Source organism: Lepidochelys kempii, chromosome 6 (genome assembly GCF_965140285.1).
Source record: "Lepidochelys kempii isolate rLepKem1 chromosome 6, rLepKem1.hap1, whole genome shotgun sequence".
NCBI classification, from domain to species: Eukaryota; Metazoa; Chordata; order Testudines; family Cheloniidae; genus Lepidochelys; species Lepidochelys kempii.
Genome location: NC_136385.1, coordinates 63,711,589 through 63,726,605, shown reverse-complemented (window position 1 = coordinate 63,726,605; position 15,017 = coordinate 63,711,589). Strand labels below are relative to the sequence as shown.

Genomic DNA, 15,017 nt, shown 5'->3' with positions numbered 1-15,017 from the left:
ACAAGTTAACTAAACCTTGATGTGTGTGAATACTGGTGAACTGGACTTCAGTTAAATGGAGTTGTATTGTAAATATATATAATTTATGTATTTGCTCCCATACTGATACCCAACACATCAATTTTCAGCCTGGAGTGAATATTTATGGTGCATTTTAGAACTTCTGCTTTTATAGTAGGAATTAGCATGTAAATGCTGATATATTCTTCACTATAGCAGCTAGAAAGGCACTGTTGATACCCATTAATAGTCTCCACATTATCTTATGTGGAAGTAACTTCTTTTTATTAGAAAGCTTACTCACAAGCTTGAGTAATTGCAGTGCAGGGGAGAATACAACACACAACATTTTAATTATAGCTGAGAAATCAGCTTTCAGAGAAATAGTGAATGCCCCCTCTCTTCATACACGCACAAATCCAATGCAAATGTAATGCTTCTAATTTTAGCAGGTAAGCTATCTTCATTTTATTTCTTGCCTGCATGCAAAAATCACACCAGTTAGAGAGAGATGGTGGACAGTATGTTCCTGGCATCCTGCCATGTGCTATTTGGGGTGAACAAATGGACAGCCAGCAGCTAGAAAGCATTTCATTAAGGAAAGAGAAACAGTCAATGTTTGGTGAAGGTTTGGGTATTTAATTCAAAAAAATAAGGACACTCTCAAATACAATTTTTTACTTTTTTTTTTTTGCACTTTCATCTTGGAAGTCTAAAAATCTTTTTCACCCCATTGTTTATGACTAATTTTGATTTTTAAAAACAAAAGTTCTGAAATGTCTTCTGCGTCTTCAGACTCCCCTTCCTTATGATAACAGCTTTTTGGTGTTAACAGAAAAGGCCTGTAAATTTTGTTTCTCTGAAAATATCACTGTAATAGGAGTCTTAGTTTTGTGTCTTATTTTCTTAGTGCAAGTAAAACTTGCACATGTGTTAAGAATTTTGATGCCCCAGGGCAGTGTTAGTGGGATAAAGTTGTGAGCCAGGCCCCCTAATGGACAGCATGCACTATCCATTCCGATGGTTATAAACAGTTTCCCTCCTCAACAGTTCAGTGTTTTTCTGCAGTTATGCAGAAGGCAAAGCTAAAATAAGCTAATTAACAATGATTAAAACATTAGAAAATATGTCTGAGTAATAAATAAATTAGGTGTGAACAGAGAAACACTAAAAGTATATAATTCTCAAACCGTGAAGGTAGGTGGCTGGGTTAGTGAACACTATAGCAATGATCTTCTTCAAAGAAGCAGAATTACAGTCAATTTCCCCATCTCTAAGCAAACTGTCTGTCAGGATTCCAACTCGTGGAATAAAAAGTTTGAGGGAAGTCCCCAAAGCAAAAACAGTTAAAGCTGCAATGAGCATCAACAGCAAGGCCATTGCCAACAGTGAGAAGAAAAAGGGTTTTTTAAAAAATATATATGGAGAAAATTGGACTAAGATACCTCCTAAATGTCCAAGCAGACCAAAATGCTCATGCTTGCAAAAGGAAGCAGAGATGTTGGGGGAAATTTTTTTTCACACGAAAATAGGCCAACTTAAAATAAAGGGACAATCTGAAATAAGACTTCATTGAGGTGAGAATGTTTGGCTTTCTTTACCTTGACAACAACTTCTGGATAATGAAGAGTCTGAAATGGATTTTCCTGTCAATAATGCTTAGTGTGGAGAGAAAAGGCCCAGGTCTCTGTTTTACAGATGTCTGCTATGGACACATCTCTGGAATAAGCAGCAGAGATAGCTTTTTTTCCCACTGACTGAGCCTTAACATGGCTTTCTAGCTACTGGTCAGCCAGATCATCACAAAAAGAAATCCACTTGAATATCCATTTAGACACAATCCTCTTGGTAATAGTATAGCTCAGAGATCTAGTTCCAACAGAAACAAAGAGTTAGATGGATTTTCAAAGGGTTTCAGTCTACTCCACTTCAGAGAAACCCCTAAGAACTTTTTGCTGACAAGGGTCCACTGTGTGATGTGGACATGAGATAAAAGTTTGTCTTATTTTTATGGAACCACAATGTTGTCCTGGGGAGAGAACTTGGTTGAATCAACAGCACTGCCTTATTTTCATAAAGCTTGGTATATAGCTCTCACATATTGAGTTAAAGTAATTGACAAAAGGAAAATAAACTTCCATGTATGAAATTTCAGATCCCAGGAACAAAGTGGTTCAAAATGAGATTTTTTTCAGCTTTGTCAGAATGAAATCTATATCCCACACCACAAGGGGTATTTTAATATTATTGTTTTTTGAAATCACTACATGGACCTAACTGACAAGGGACTGCATACAGAGTGGTTCACCTTCACTTAGTTTGTGATAGGCTAGAATAGCTGAAAAATGTAGTCTTTATGTAAATTTAGGTGGTTGAAGAAAATAGTCAAGGAGTTTTGGAGGGGATCAAGTGAAGGGGTCACTCTGGGCTTGACTGAACCAATTTGCAACCCTTTTCCATTTTAGGTCTGTCTGGGATTTCAAGATAAAAGAACACAAGACATCGGCTCAGACAGAAGTTACAGGGCTCCTGTATTGGATGGAGCAAAGGGCCCTGGTTCTGAGGTTGAAGCCATCCTCTCAACTTGGGTGGACTGGCTTTGGCCATCCACTACTGAGTTGTGAACCAAATCTATCTGAGTGAGTCTGAGGATATTATGATCATCAAACCTTTGTTTCTCCTTAGCATTGACAGGACCTTTGCTACCTGGCTTCCTGAAAACCTGATCTTATATCCCCATTGAACAATGCTCAGGAACTACGTATCCAAGGTATCAGAGGCCATTGGGGTAAAAGGCTGCCAATTGGCCTCTGCCATGAAGAACCATGCAAAATATTGGTAGCGACAGGCTATCCTATATGCTAAGGATCTACATTCCCTCTAAGCTGCGCAGCCACTCAGCAGGCTATCAAGGTGCCTCTCCCCCGGCCCCAGCCCTGGAGCAGCAGCAGCCAGGGAAAGGTGCCTCTCCCCCATGGCCCCAGAGCTGCCCTGGCAGGGAGAGGTGCTCTCCCCCGGCCCCGGGCTGCTGTGGCGAGAGACGGCTGGGGAGAGTCCTCTCTCCCTGCCGCAGCCCCATGGCAACCTGTACCCCAAACCCCTCATCCCTGGCCCCACCCCGTAGCCCGCACCCCCAGCTGGAGCCCTCATCCCCCCGCATCCTAACCCTCTGCCCCAGCCCTGAGCCCCCTCCTGCACCCTGAACCCCTCATCCCCGGCTCCACCCCAGAGTCCTCACCCCCAGCTGGAGCCCTCACCCCCTGCACCCTAAGCTCCCTCATGCAGCCCAAACCCCTCATTCCTGGCCCCACCCCAGAGCCCTCACCCCCCCACAATCCAACCCTCTGCCCCAGTTCTGAGCCCCCTCCCACACTCCGAACCCCTCAGCCCCACCCCCGCGACACATCACCTCCATATTGGTGCATATAAAATTTATTCCACACATGGATGTAAAAAATTAGAGGGAACATTGCTAAAGATCTCTTTGTTTTCTGGTTGGTGAAAGAGGGCTTAGGATAATTTTGGTTTTGATGTTGTTGAGGCCAAGTGACTTGTGCAGGAAGGTACTGAGTAATCTTAAAATCACTCATCAATCTGAAAGCCATCTTTTGAAGTAGAGCTTTATCCTTCCCTCCCTTGAAGGAGAGGCCCACGGTGTGAGGTCTGAGAGAATATAGCATGGACTTTTCCCCCCTTTCCTTTCTGTAAAAACACATTTACTTGCTCCCCAAACGAGTGCTCTCTACTGTAAAACAGATTCTTGATCTCTAACTAGACCTCTTGGTTGCATCTGGATGCCTGCAACCAGGCTGACCTGTGGCAATGCAACCCTAAGGCAGCAGTCCTTGTCACTGAATCTGCACATAAAAGGACCTGAGCTTGATGCTGAACTGTGTCTACCCAATTGTGGATTATCTTTTTGAAGCTTTCTGCATTTCTCTTGGAGAAGAGAATTGACCAGATTGGAGGGTTTCTCCCATTTCTTCCTGAAATTTGGTCATGAAGACTCAGTAGTCCACAATGCAAAGGGCTGCAGTCATGGACTAGTCAGGCCTTTCCAGAATTAATCCTAACGTGGCAGCTCAGGATTCTGGGATGCAGTACATGAGTATCGCCTTATCATAGGGGAGCCAATGTTTTGGTTTCAAACTATCCTCATTTCAGCTTTTTAGGGCTTTGCACTATACATGGCTGAGTCAGCTCAAGCTGGAACCACTCAGTAATACATCGCATGAACAGTTTTACTTCAGCTTCAACTCAGACATCATGATATTCCATAAATTCAGTTTATAGATGTCCAGTTTCTTTCTAAGCCATGTTCTTTTTTTGGTCTCTATCTTGGATGAACGCTTCATAGCTGAAATCTGTGTACAATGATCATTACTGAGCAAAGGGAAACAATTTAGTCAAGAATAAAGTTAGGGTTGAAATGCTTGAAAAGGGGAACACAATTAGGGAACACAATGGAGAGATATGTGGATTTCAAGCTGGTCTTCAGAATAAGGGCAAGAGCCCGACTGATGCCAAATGTCTGTATGTAGCAACACACTTAGCACCATTACTGTGTATTCTGAGATATATTTAGGAATGCAAATCAATTAGATTTGTTTTCTCCTCTTTTGCTTTGATGTTTGTACGAGTGTATGCACTTTATTTATAAAATCAACTATAGTTCTTGAACTTTAAAAATTCCACTTGTCTGACATGCAAGGTGAATTCCAAGAGCTCAGTAGTATTACATTTTAAAAGAGACACTCCCTTACTGCGGAACAGGTCAGAATTCAAAGCTCTAGGACTACAGTTGAACTCCCTTCCTGAAGAACAGGTATATCAGCCTAAATAAATGAAGATTTAAATATTAATTAATGTAAACAGAAAGCATTCTTATAAATTAATCTAATTCTAGCAAATGTACAGGAAAATTATATGTATGTTTGATTTTGTAATCTTGTTATGGAAATCATTAAACACTTGCGACATAAAGGTCACACCAAGAGATCAAAGTCTAAGATCTTGTTGCATATCTTGGGGAAATAATATTGCCAGTGACACTAACATCAACTCCCATTATGTACCGAAGAACTCTAGTACAATAATGAGAATCCTCAAATGATATACTGTATATGATAAGAAAATAGTGATCAAGAAGCAACCAGATAAAGGAAATCAAGGACCAGTATTAACATGAATCCTGGGCAATGTACATCAAATGTGAAAACTGAAAGGTAATTAAAATCTTGAAAAGGCTGTACTCTAAAATGATTTGTTAGATTCTTTCTAACGTTTTCAAGCAGGCCACCATTATTCTACTATGCCATAAAGCATTCATGGCCAGTTCTAGGGACAGCCAAGCAGGGCAGGCCGCTGTAGGTTTGGGGTTTTTTTGCTCCAGTCTCATTGTCAGCTTTGCTAATTGGCTGGCCTTTTTTCCTTCTGCCTTGGTCAGCAAAATGGCTAGGGCTGCTCCTGACAGTGGTCCAGTTGGTTACAAGGCAATAGCTCAAAAGAGCTTATGGGCGCCAAAATGTGTTCCTGGGATGTTATAATGAATGTATGTTCCCAAAGTTCAAGGAAGATAGCAGACTTTCCATTCTACAGCAGTAAAGAAGTAGTGTGAGCAGCAGCTCCATAACATAAACCTGAGAAATACATTATTTACCACACTAGTCATTTTTTAACAGAAAAATCAGGAAGGTGAAGCAGAAAGGAGTGAGGCTGATGAGAGGACCTCAAACCACACTGCACAGGCCTACAACCTTGGAGGAAAGGGTCTGAAGCCCTAATCTGCACTCAGAAACAGTTGAGGTATTCTCTAAGGTGTCAGTAGGAACTTGGGAGCCTTTAGCAGTGAAAAAGCAGCACATCTGAAGTCTTCATGGTTAGAGAAAGATAGACAACTGAGTCCTGTTCAGTTCAAATATCAATAGATGATAGGAATGAGAACTCATATGTGGGTATACAATCATGTAACAAGCGGAATAAGCTCACTGATGTATAGATAATTAAACAGGATAGAAAGTTTCCATCTAGTGAGAAAGTCCATGAAGATTTTCAACAGCAGTCACTACCTAGTAGGTGAATGTGCCAACAAAAAAGCAATGAATTCCAATACTTTACCAGGCTGGTACTTTTGAAGGAAAAAGGATAGTTTTTACACACAGCTGATCTACTTTATTGTACGTAGACAACCATTATAATTAGGGCTGACGATTCATCACAGTTAACTCACACGATTAACTAAAAAAAATTAATCGTGATTAAAAAATTAATCATGATTAATCACAGTTTTAATCACACTGTTAAACAGAATACCAATTAAAATTTATTAAATATTTTGGATATTTTTCTACATTTTCATATATATTGTATTCTGTGTTGTATTTGAAATCAAAGTGTATATTTTTATTACAAATATTTGCACTGTAAATATGATAAACAAAAGAAATAATATTTTTCAATTCATCTCAGACAAGTACTGTAATGCAATCTTTGTCGTGAAAGTGTAACATACAAATGTAGATTTTTTTGTTACATAACTGCACTCAAAAACAAAACAACATAAAGCCTCAGAGCCTACAAGTCCACTCAGTCCTACTTCTTGTTCAGCCAATCGCTAAGACAAGTTTGTTTACATTCACAGGAGATAATGCTTCCCTCTTCTTGTTTACAATGTCACCAGAAAGTGTGAACAGACATTTGCATGGCACTTTTGTAGCCAGCATTGTAAGGTATTTATGTGCCTGATATGCTAAACATTTGTATGCCCCTTCATGCTTTGGCCACCATTCTATAGGACATGCTTCCATGCTGATTACGCTTGTTAATAATGCATTAATTAAATTTGTGACTGAACTCCTTGGGGGGAGAATTGTATGTCCCCTGCTCTGTTTTACCTGTATTCTGCCATATATTTCATGTTATAGCAGTCTCAGATGATGACTCAGCACATGTTGTTTATTTTAAGAACACTTTCACTGCAGATTTTGACAAAATGCAAAGAAGATATAAATGTGAGATTTCTAAAGATAGCTACAGCACTTGACACAAGGTTTAAGAATCTGAAGTGCCTTCCAAAATCTGAGAGGGATGAGGTGTGGAGCATGCTTTCAGAAGTCTTAAAAGAGCAACACTCCAATGCAGAATTACAGAACCCAAACCACCAAAAAAGAAAATCAACCTTCTGCTGGTGGCATCTGAGTCAGATGATGATAATGAACATGCATCGGTCCGCACTGGTTTGGATTGTTATCAAGCAGAACCCGTCATCAGCATGGGTGCATGTCCCCTGGAATGATGTTTGAAGCATGAAGGGACATATGAATCTTTAGTGCATCTGGCATGTAAATAGCTTGCAATGCCAGTTACAATAGTGCCATGAGAATGCCTGTTCTCACTTTCAGGTGACATTGTAAACAAGAAGTAGGACTGAGTGGAGTTGCAGGCTCTAAAATTTTACATTGTTTTATTTTTGAATGCAAACTTTTTTTAACATAATTCTACATTTGTAAGTTCAACTTTCATGATAAAGAGATTTCACTACAGTACTTGTATTAGGTGAATTGAAAAATACTATTTCTTTTGGGGGGTTTTCAGTGCAAATAATTGTAATCAAAATTAAATATAAAGTGAGTACTGTACACTTTGTATTCTGTGTTGTAACTGAAATCAATATATTTGAAAAGGTAGAAAGCATCCAAAAGTATTTGAATAAATCATATTCTATTATTGTTTAACAGTGCGATTAATCATGCAATTAATCGCAATTAATTTTTTTAATTGCTTGACAATCCTAATTGTAATACTGTAAGAAAGGAGACTATGTAGTTTCTCAAAACAAGACAGTTGTGATCACTGAAAAGTCTTTAGATTTATTCAGTTAATGCTCCAACAATATAAAAGATGAATGATTTACTATCACATGAAAATGTGGGAAAGTTTATCTATGAATTATGATCAGCTAGTACCTGTTTTAAAAGGCAGTTGAGCAAAACATGATAATGAAGTCTAGGTATTGCTATCTCAGAGTAGGCCAGGATGACACTTTGCAATACAAAGGTGTGCAACACCAAGAAATCAGCTATGCACAGTCAGAGCTTAAGGATGAAAGGCTTCACTAATCTATGACTCCGTTCCTGATTTGTTTGGTGGACAAGAATCCAGGACTATGTACTCACCCTGGCAGAAGCCTGGTGCCTTGGACTTTTGGTAACAATGAGAGGCTTTTAATGAATGCCATGTATTTGAGACCAATTGAAGATCTGTGTTGATATAACTCAGTATGAGACTGTCCTTCACTGATCAAGTCACAGTTTTGGACAAACTACATCTTTCAATGTGTGCTTAAATTTCTTGGCTCAACACCTACAAGTCTAGGTTGGAAATGTTTTCTGTGATCTCTCCATGAACAACGTGCACTGGTTAATACTTCATTCAAACCTAACTTATTGGTTCACTGCTATTGTGCTACAAGGGGTAGCTCTGTGTACAGACCACATACTTGAAGCATGTCAATCCACTGAAGCTGTTTACCTTATATTAAGGAGTAATAAGATGACATCCCCTAAGCCAGAATTTCTCAAACATTTCTAAGCTGATCGGCCCTTCTAGAAAATAAAACCAACCAAACTCGCCTCCATCCCCACCTTATAACAAGGGCAGCTTAGGGGAAATCTACCCTGTCACTGTTCCATGGCTCTGGCTAGTCCTTTAAAACCTCAAAGTGATCATGCCCCATATCCAGGGAACTGCTGCCCTAAGCTATGGGGCATTGATTTGACCATGAAACACCAAAGGGTAATCCATGGTTGACACTCCTTGGTTCAAATTCTTCCAAAGACCAATAGCCTTATTTGGGTAAGTGCAATTGTTCCCATATGGGAACAAAACATTGACTCGACTTGCAACTGCTATTTGAGGTGGCATGTATCAAAGGGGAAATGACCACGTAGGAAGGAGTACTGCTGAAAGGGATCTGGGGGTCATGGTGGACCACAAGCTAAATATGAGTCAACAGTGTAAAGCTGTTGCAAAAAAAGTAAACATCCTTCTGGAGTGTTGTGAGCAAGACACAAGAAGTAATTCTTCTGATCTACTCTGCACTGATTAGGCTTCAACTGGAGTATTGTCCAGTTCTGGAGGCCACATTTCAGGAAGAATGTGGACAAATTGGAGAGAGTCCAGAGAAGAGTGACAAAAATGATTAAAGGTCTAGACAAAATGACCTATGAGGGAAGATTGAAAAAATTGGGTTTGTCTAGAAAAGAGAAGACTGATAGGGGACATGACAACAGTTTTCAAGTATGTAAAAAGTTGTTACAAGGAGGAGGAAGAAAAATTGTTTTTTTTTAACCTCTGAGGATAGGACAAGAAGCAATGGGCTTAAATGGCAGCCAAGGAGGTTTAGGTTGGAGATTAGGAAAAAATTCCTAGCTGTCGGGTGGTTATGCCTGGAATAAATTGCCTAGGGAGGTTGTGGAACCTCCATCATTAGAGATTTTTAAGAGTGGGTGAGACAAACACCTGTCAGGAATGGTCTACATAATACTTAGTCCTGCCACAAGTACAGGGGACTGGACTTGATGACCTCTCGAGGTCCCTTCCAGTTCTATGATTCTGTGAAAGCTAATTGCTTTTGTGCAGGCAAGCACAGATGGCTTTGTTCCATAGGATGACTGTGCGTGCACGAGACAAACAGGGTCTGAGTCATGACTGCTGTTTTGAAGTGTCTGAGGATTGAGGGTTCTGCTTTATGAAGTGGTTCTAAACCAAGGAAATTTAGCAGCAGTTCAGTGTCTTGGTTACCACGTTTTAAGCAGCCAAACTTGATACCAGTCTATTGTTCAGCATATAACAGCTTGCTGTTTCCAAACACAAGCATTGAAGAATGGTACTGGGCCAACAGTACCTGTCTCACACAGAACAGTATAAATGTTGTGAGCACAGAGATATTACAGTATCAATTCCTGCAAACCGAACTTTGGGTCTGTGTTGCAGCTCTGCTCTGATGCCACTTACTTCAAGTTCCATTGCCTTGATGTTTCTTCTGTCAAAGGACTGCTTTGTGCTGATGAACAGACTTCAGGTCTGAACCAATATGCTGAACCATAATGTCTTCTGGCATTAAATCTTCTCTGTTGGACAAAGATGTAAGGCCACACTTTGGAAACAGGGTCAAATAACCGCTTTGAGGCAGGTGCCTTCAAAAGGCTCCAGGCCAGCATATAGGTTCGATTCTAAGGAGTCTGTCCTTCTGGTCCAATCTTGCTCCCATTACAGTCAAAGGGAGTTTTAACATTTATTTTAGTGGTACAACTTTGGTCCCTTACAGGCTTCTGGATATATCAGTTAGCTTAAGCTCTATGGCCTTGATATATCCTCTGTCAAAAGGCTGCTTTTGCCCTAACATGTGAATTTCAGGTATCAAGGACAGTTCTGAGTGGTTGATTTAGTTGGGGATTGGTCCTGCTTTGAGCAGGGGGTTGGACTATATGACCTCCTGAGGTCCCTTCCAACCCTGATATTCTATGATTCTCTGATATCCCATACCTTAATGTATTCCTAGGTTGAAGCCTCTCTCTGCCCGGCAGAATCCCAGTGAATGAACACTCTGGCCAGCCAATTTGGAGATATGAATTTAAGATAAAGGCCCAGTTGGCAAATGATCTGGGATGTGTGTGTGTGGTTTCCCAACAACTGGGATCATCATGAGTTTCAATAAAGTGGAAGTGGAGCAGCAGCCAAGATGTGAAGGGAGACAGGAGCACTAGTAGAGAGCGGTCAAGTGTTAGGGGCAGGGCAGGGCAGAGACCAGGGTGGAGTTGCTTGATTAAGAGAAAAGGAAGAGAGTGCTGGAGTGGCCTCTGAGCCAAACAGGAGCTGGAGAGGTAGGCTGAGAGGAGGAGCTGGAGACATGGGTGTAGAAAAGAGCAGGTTAGAACAAATAATTGCAGTGACTGAACCTCTGCAACCCCTTGAGCTTTTAGATTGGAAAAGGTTTTATGAGTCCCACAAGGTGAGAGCAGAGGCCAAAAGGATTCAACAGAGAGAGGGTCCAGTTGCCCCCTGTTAAATCCACCCTTGCTCCCTTAGACAACTGACATTTTTAAAATTTTCCTGTTGCTCTTTCCAACAGAAGATTTATTTTTTTACTTCACTGGAATTGTTCAGATAAGACCTAGAAGCTGTAATCTGTTCTCAGCAATTTTTTTTATACTGCGTCTAGGACTATCTGTCACTTTTCACAAGTACTGATTTCATTTTAAGAAAAATTTCTATGAGAAAAAAATAAAGCCCTGAATTCAAGTAGGTAAAATGTGGACACCAGCTCTTATGAAGGGAACAGCATCAATTATGTTGAACACTCTTCAGTAGTTGAACCCATCTCTGTGAATTAAATGTTTAGGTCCTGACATCAATTCTAGTTCAAAACTGCAACAGAAATGTTCCTATTATCCTTCGCAGATGGGATATATTATTCTTTTCTTTCATGGACAGAAACAGAATTCAACCATTTTAAACAGGTGTTCTGAAACTAGGACTCTTTGTTATCAATGGATTCCAGTCATAGGAACATCATAGTTCCTTCAGGAAGAAGCACTGAGCCCAATGCACACCCTTCCGATTTGGTAAAGAGAGGCCTGATCTTCGCACTTCACTTTCTAAAACTAATTCCACTGGAGGAGGATAGAGTGTTGTCCCTGTCCCAAGCACCTCCCAAAAATTACTAGAAGTCCCTTTATTTTAATCAATTTAAGCAAATGGGAAGTAATATTCTCTAGCCCTAATTTAAAAGAAAAAAGAGTCCAACTAAATGTAAAGTACCTCGGTAATTGATGATTTCTGTTCCGAGCACTGGGGTCATCTCCAGAACTGTGATGAAGGCTTTGTCCATAGATGTCAATGGGAATGGTGACATGCGATGTCTTCTGGCCACCTTGGTAATGTCGACGGCACTGTGACCTGCAGAGAGGGAGAGCATCCAGTTTAGAAAATATTCCATGGCACTGCCTTGGAATGCTGACAGGATGACTTACATATATTCAACAACTTTCATTCAGAAGAATAACATAGTGTTTTACAAACGACATAGAGGAATAGCTTCAAGTTCACAGCATTTATGGCTAGGAAGTGAAAGCTGTATCCTTAAAGTCACAGAGTTAAGGCCAGCAGGGACCACCAGATCATCTAGTTGGACCTCCTGTATATCACAGCCACCAATACACTATCCAGCATCCAATATCCAGCTGTGGCCATCTCTAATGCTTCAGAGAAAGGAGACTAAAAAACCCACCAGAATACACTGAGGGACAAACAAAAATCCCTTTAGATGTCCAGCGGAAGCCTTAAAGCATAAGCTCTGAAATTAACTAAAATTGCAGAGCAAATTTAGGGAAACAAAATATATTTTTCAAAACTGAAAATGATTACAATGGTTAATATCCCTGCTCTTATGAAAAATGCTTTGGGAGATGTAATGATGACAAGAGAACAGTACATCGCTATTACATATCTTCAAAAGATGGTGCTATATTTGACACCATGGATCATGATGTGAGGCTGATTCACCTCTGGGAGCAAGGTAGGGGCAGTGGCAACCCCCTCAGATGGTTCTGTTTCTCCTGAACAGACTTCCCCCAGAATGTTGTGATGGGTAACTGCTCTTCGGGAGTCAGGGCCCTCATCTGTGGAGGAGTTCTACATGTTTCTTTTCTTTCCTCCTCTCTCATTCTATATGTTAAAATCCTTGGAGAGACTGTCATAAACTACAGCTTTAAATGCCAATATGCAGATGATACTGAAGTATACATCTACTTAATCTTAAATTCAAATCACACCTCTTTCCAAGTGATCCTAATGCTTAAATGAGATCAGTGGCTGAATGAGGAACAGCTGGCTAAATTAAATCCAGAGATGACACAGGTGATGCTAATGGGTAGAGGGAGATACCCTGAAGCACCAGTCAATACTGTTCCCTCATCCTCAAAAGAAGGTGTCTGTCCTACCATCATTAAAATGGTATGCAACCAAGAAGTCCTCCTGGACTCTTTTTAATTCTAGACAGCAAGTAATAACAGCAGCAAAAACACTTTCTTCCACCTTTGGCTTGCCAGATGGTTACTTCTCATCTTGTCAGACACAGACCAGGCCACAGTGATCCACGCATTTGTAACTTCCAGGTTTAATTACTGTAATACAAAGTGTGACGGGTCCCCCAAAGAACTTACGAATGAATCCATAGTCACTAAAGAGAGAGACTCCTCTTCACAGTAGGAATTAGAGGCAGCAGTGGCTGCAGGAGTGGGGCAGTGGTGTATGGCCCCGTTTGGGCTCCTCTGCTGCCTCCAGGCTTGGACCTAAATGTGGAGAAAACTGGAGGCATCCTCTGCTACAGGGGCACCAGAGCTCAAGTGCAACCTTCCTCTTCAGGCAGAAGGGAAAAATAGGAGGAAAAAAAAGAAGGCACACTCTGAGGACTTGCCTGGGAGTACTGTTGGCAGCACAGTGGCAGGGAGAGAGGCCCACCTGGAGCTCTCATGCCTTCCCCCTCCCATGTCCTCCCAAACTCCTACTTGCCGGTGATGAGTGATCTTACCAGACTGTTTTTTTCCACTCAGAACTGTCTTACTTTTTGCCGGGTGGCCATTTGCTCCATCTCCCTGTTGCCTCAGTCACTCTGTTGTCAGCTTCAATCTCCTTGTCCTCTATGCTCCTCTCCATCCTTTCCTCCCTCCTTCCTCTCCCATCTCACTTTCCCTCCTCAGTGTCTCCCATCCCCTCCCTTCCTCCTATTAACTTGCTCCCACCTGCCTTCTCTTCATTCCATACTTCCTAAAATAGGTTTAAAAACCAAAAGCTGTAGCATAAATACTGAAAAGTAAATTTGATTTTTAAAACAATTTCCCTTGCAATAATGTGTTATCAGTAACACAGATTAGGTATTTTTAAAAATGCCTTATTTTATCTCTGGTGTCTCTCTGGCTACCAAGCTCCCTATTTGTTGCTTTATGTATCTTCAGTTCTTTTAAAAAGGTTATTTTAAACAAGAGAGGATATTTCCATTGTGGTCTGCTGTAAAAATACTTTATAAGCAACTGCCAAAAACTGCTGTTGCTCTAAGGAGGATGATGCTGAGTCAGTACAGTAATGACTGAGTGCACAAAACTTCCTTCAATGTCAACACATCCTCACTCACATGAGTTATGTAGGTCATTATTTATGAACTAATTTCTATCGCTGATGATTACCTAGTGGCATAGCAGCCTCTCAAAAGCTACACAGAAGCAATCAAATCTTATTACTAAACCAAAGTCAATGTCATTTTTTATAAACAGGCAAAAGCCCGCAATTCCTTCTGACTCCTTATGTGCTTGGCTCAGAATAGCATAGGAATTAAGTTTCCACAAGTAATATCTACATTTTCCAGTTTACCTTTTGTCTTCTTTTCAAAGGGATATCTATTATTTACCACCCCCAAGAGGCTGACAACTCTGAAAGGGAAGGAGTTTAAAGAGAGAAAGACTACTTCAGATTCAGAAAATCCTTTAGTGTGTAATTGCCATTAAAAGAAACATTGGTTAAAAGGATGACAGAGCTCCTGCAGCCCTGGGGGACGCCATACTGCACATGCTAACAGGTTTAAGTGGACTGTATAAGACTGCACTCTTTTGCAAAGGAAAACTGAGAAATGTGAATGGGAACACTAAGAAAGAACTGTCCTGGCAGTGACATCAAAAGGGAAATGCAACGCAGCAATTTCCCTCTATTCCACTACCATTAGGCTGCTGGAACACCAGCTGCTACTGCATCACGAAATAGAAATCCATTAAAAGAGAACATCAACTGGTTAGTCAAAAGTTGCTCTAAGACATGCATATAAATCTTTATGAGGACATTGCCTGGAACTACTCAACCTTTTTACTGTGGTTCACACCAATATGCCCAGGATTAAAAACAACAACCAGGAGCAGTAAAATATTTTCACAGCTACTTTAATTTTTTTAAAATTATTTTAAATGAAT

At 40.6% G+C, this 15,017-nt stretch overlaps 1 protein-coding gene across 21 annotated transcripts in view; it reads right to left on the bottom strand.

Annotated features, from left to right (window-relative positions):
• The window catches only part of GPHN (gephyrin), a 590,148-nt gene that overhangs the window by 88,803 nt on the left and 486,328 nt on the right, over positions 1–15,017 (bottom strand). For all 21 annotated transcript variants that reach the window (XM_073348373.2, XM_073348352.2, XM_073348355.2 and 18 more), the window contains one exon: positions 11,821–11,958. In XM_073348373.2, coding sequence (XP_073204474.1) covers positions 11,821–11,958 — 138 coding nt within the window. The remainder of the gene's footprint in view (positions 1–11,820; positions 11,959–15,017) is intronic.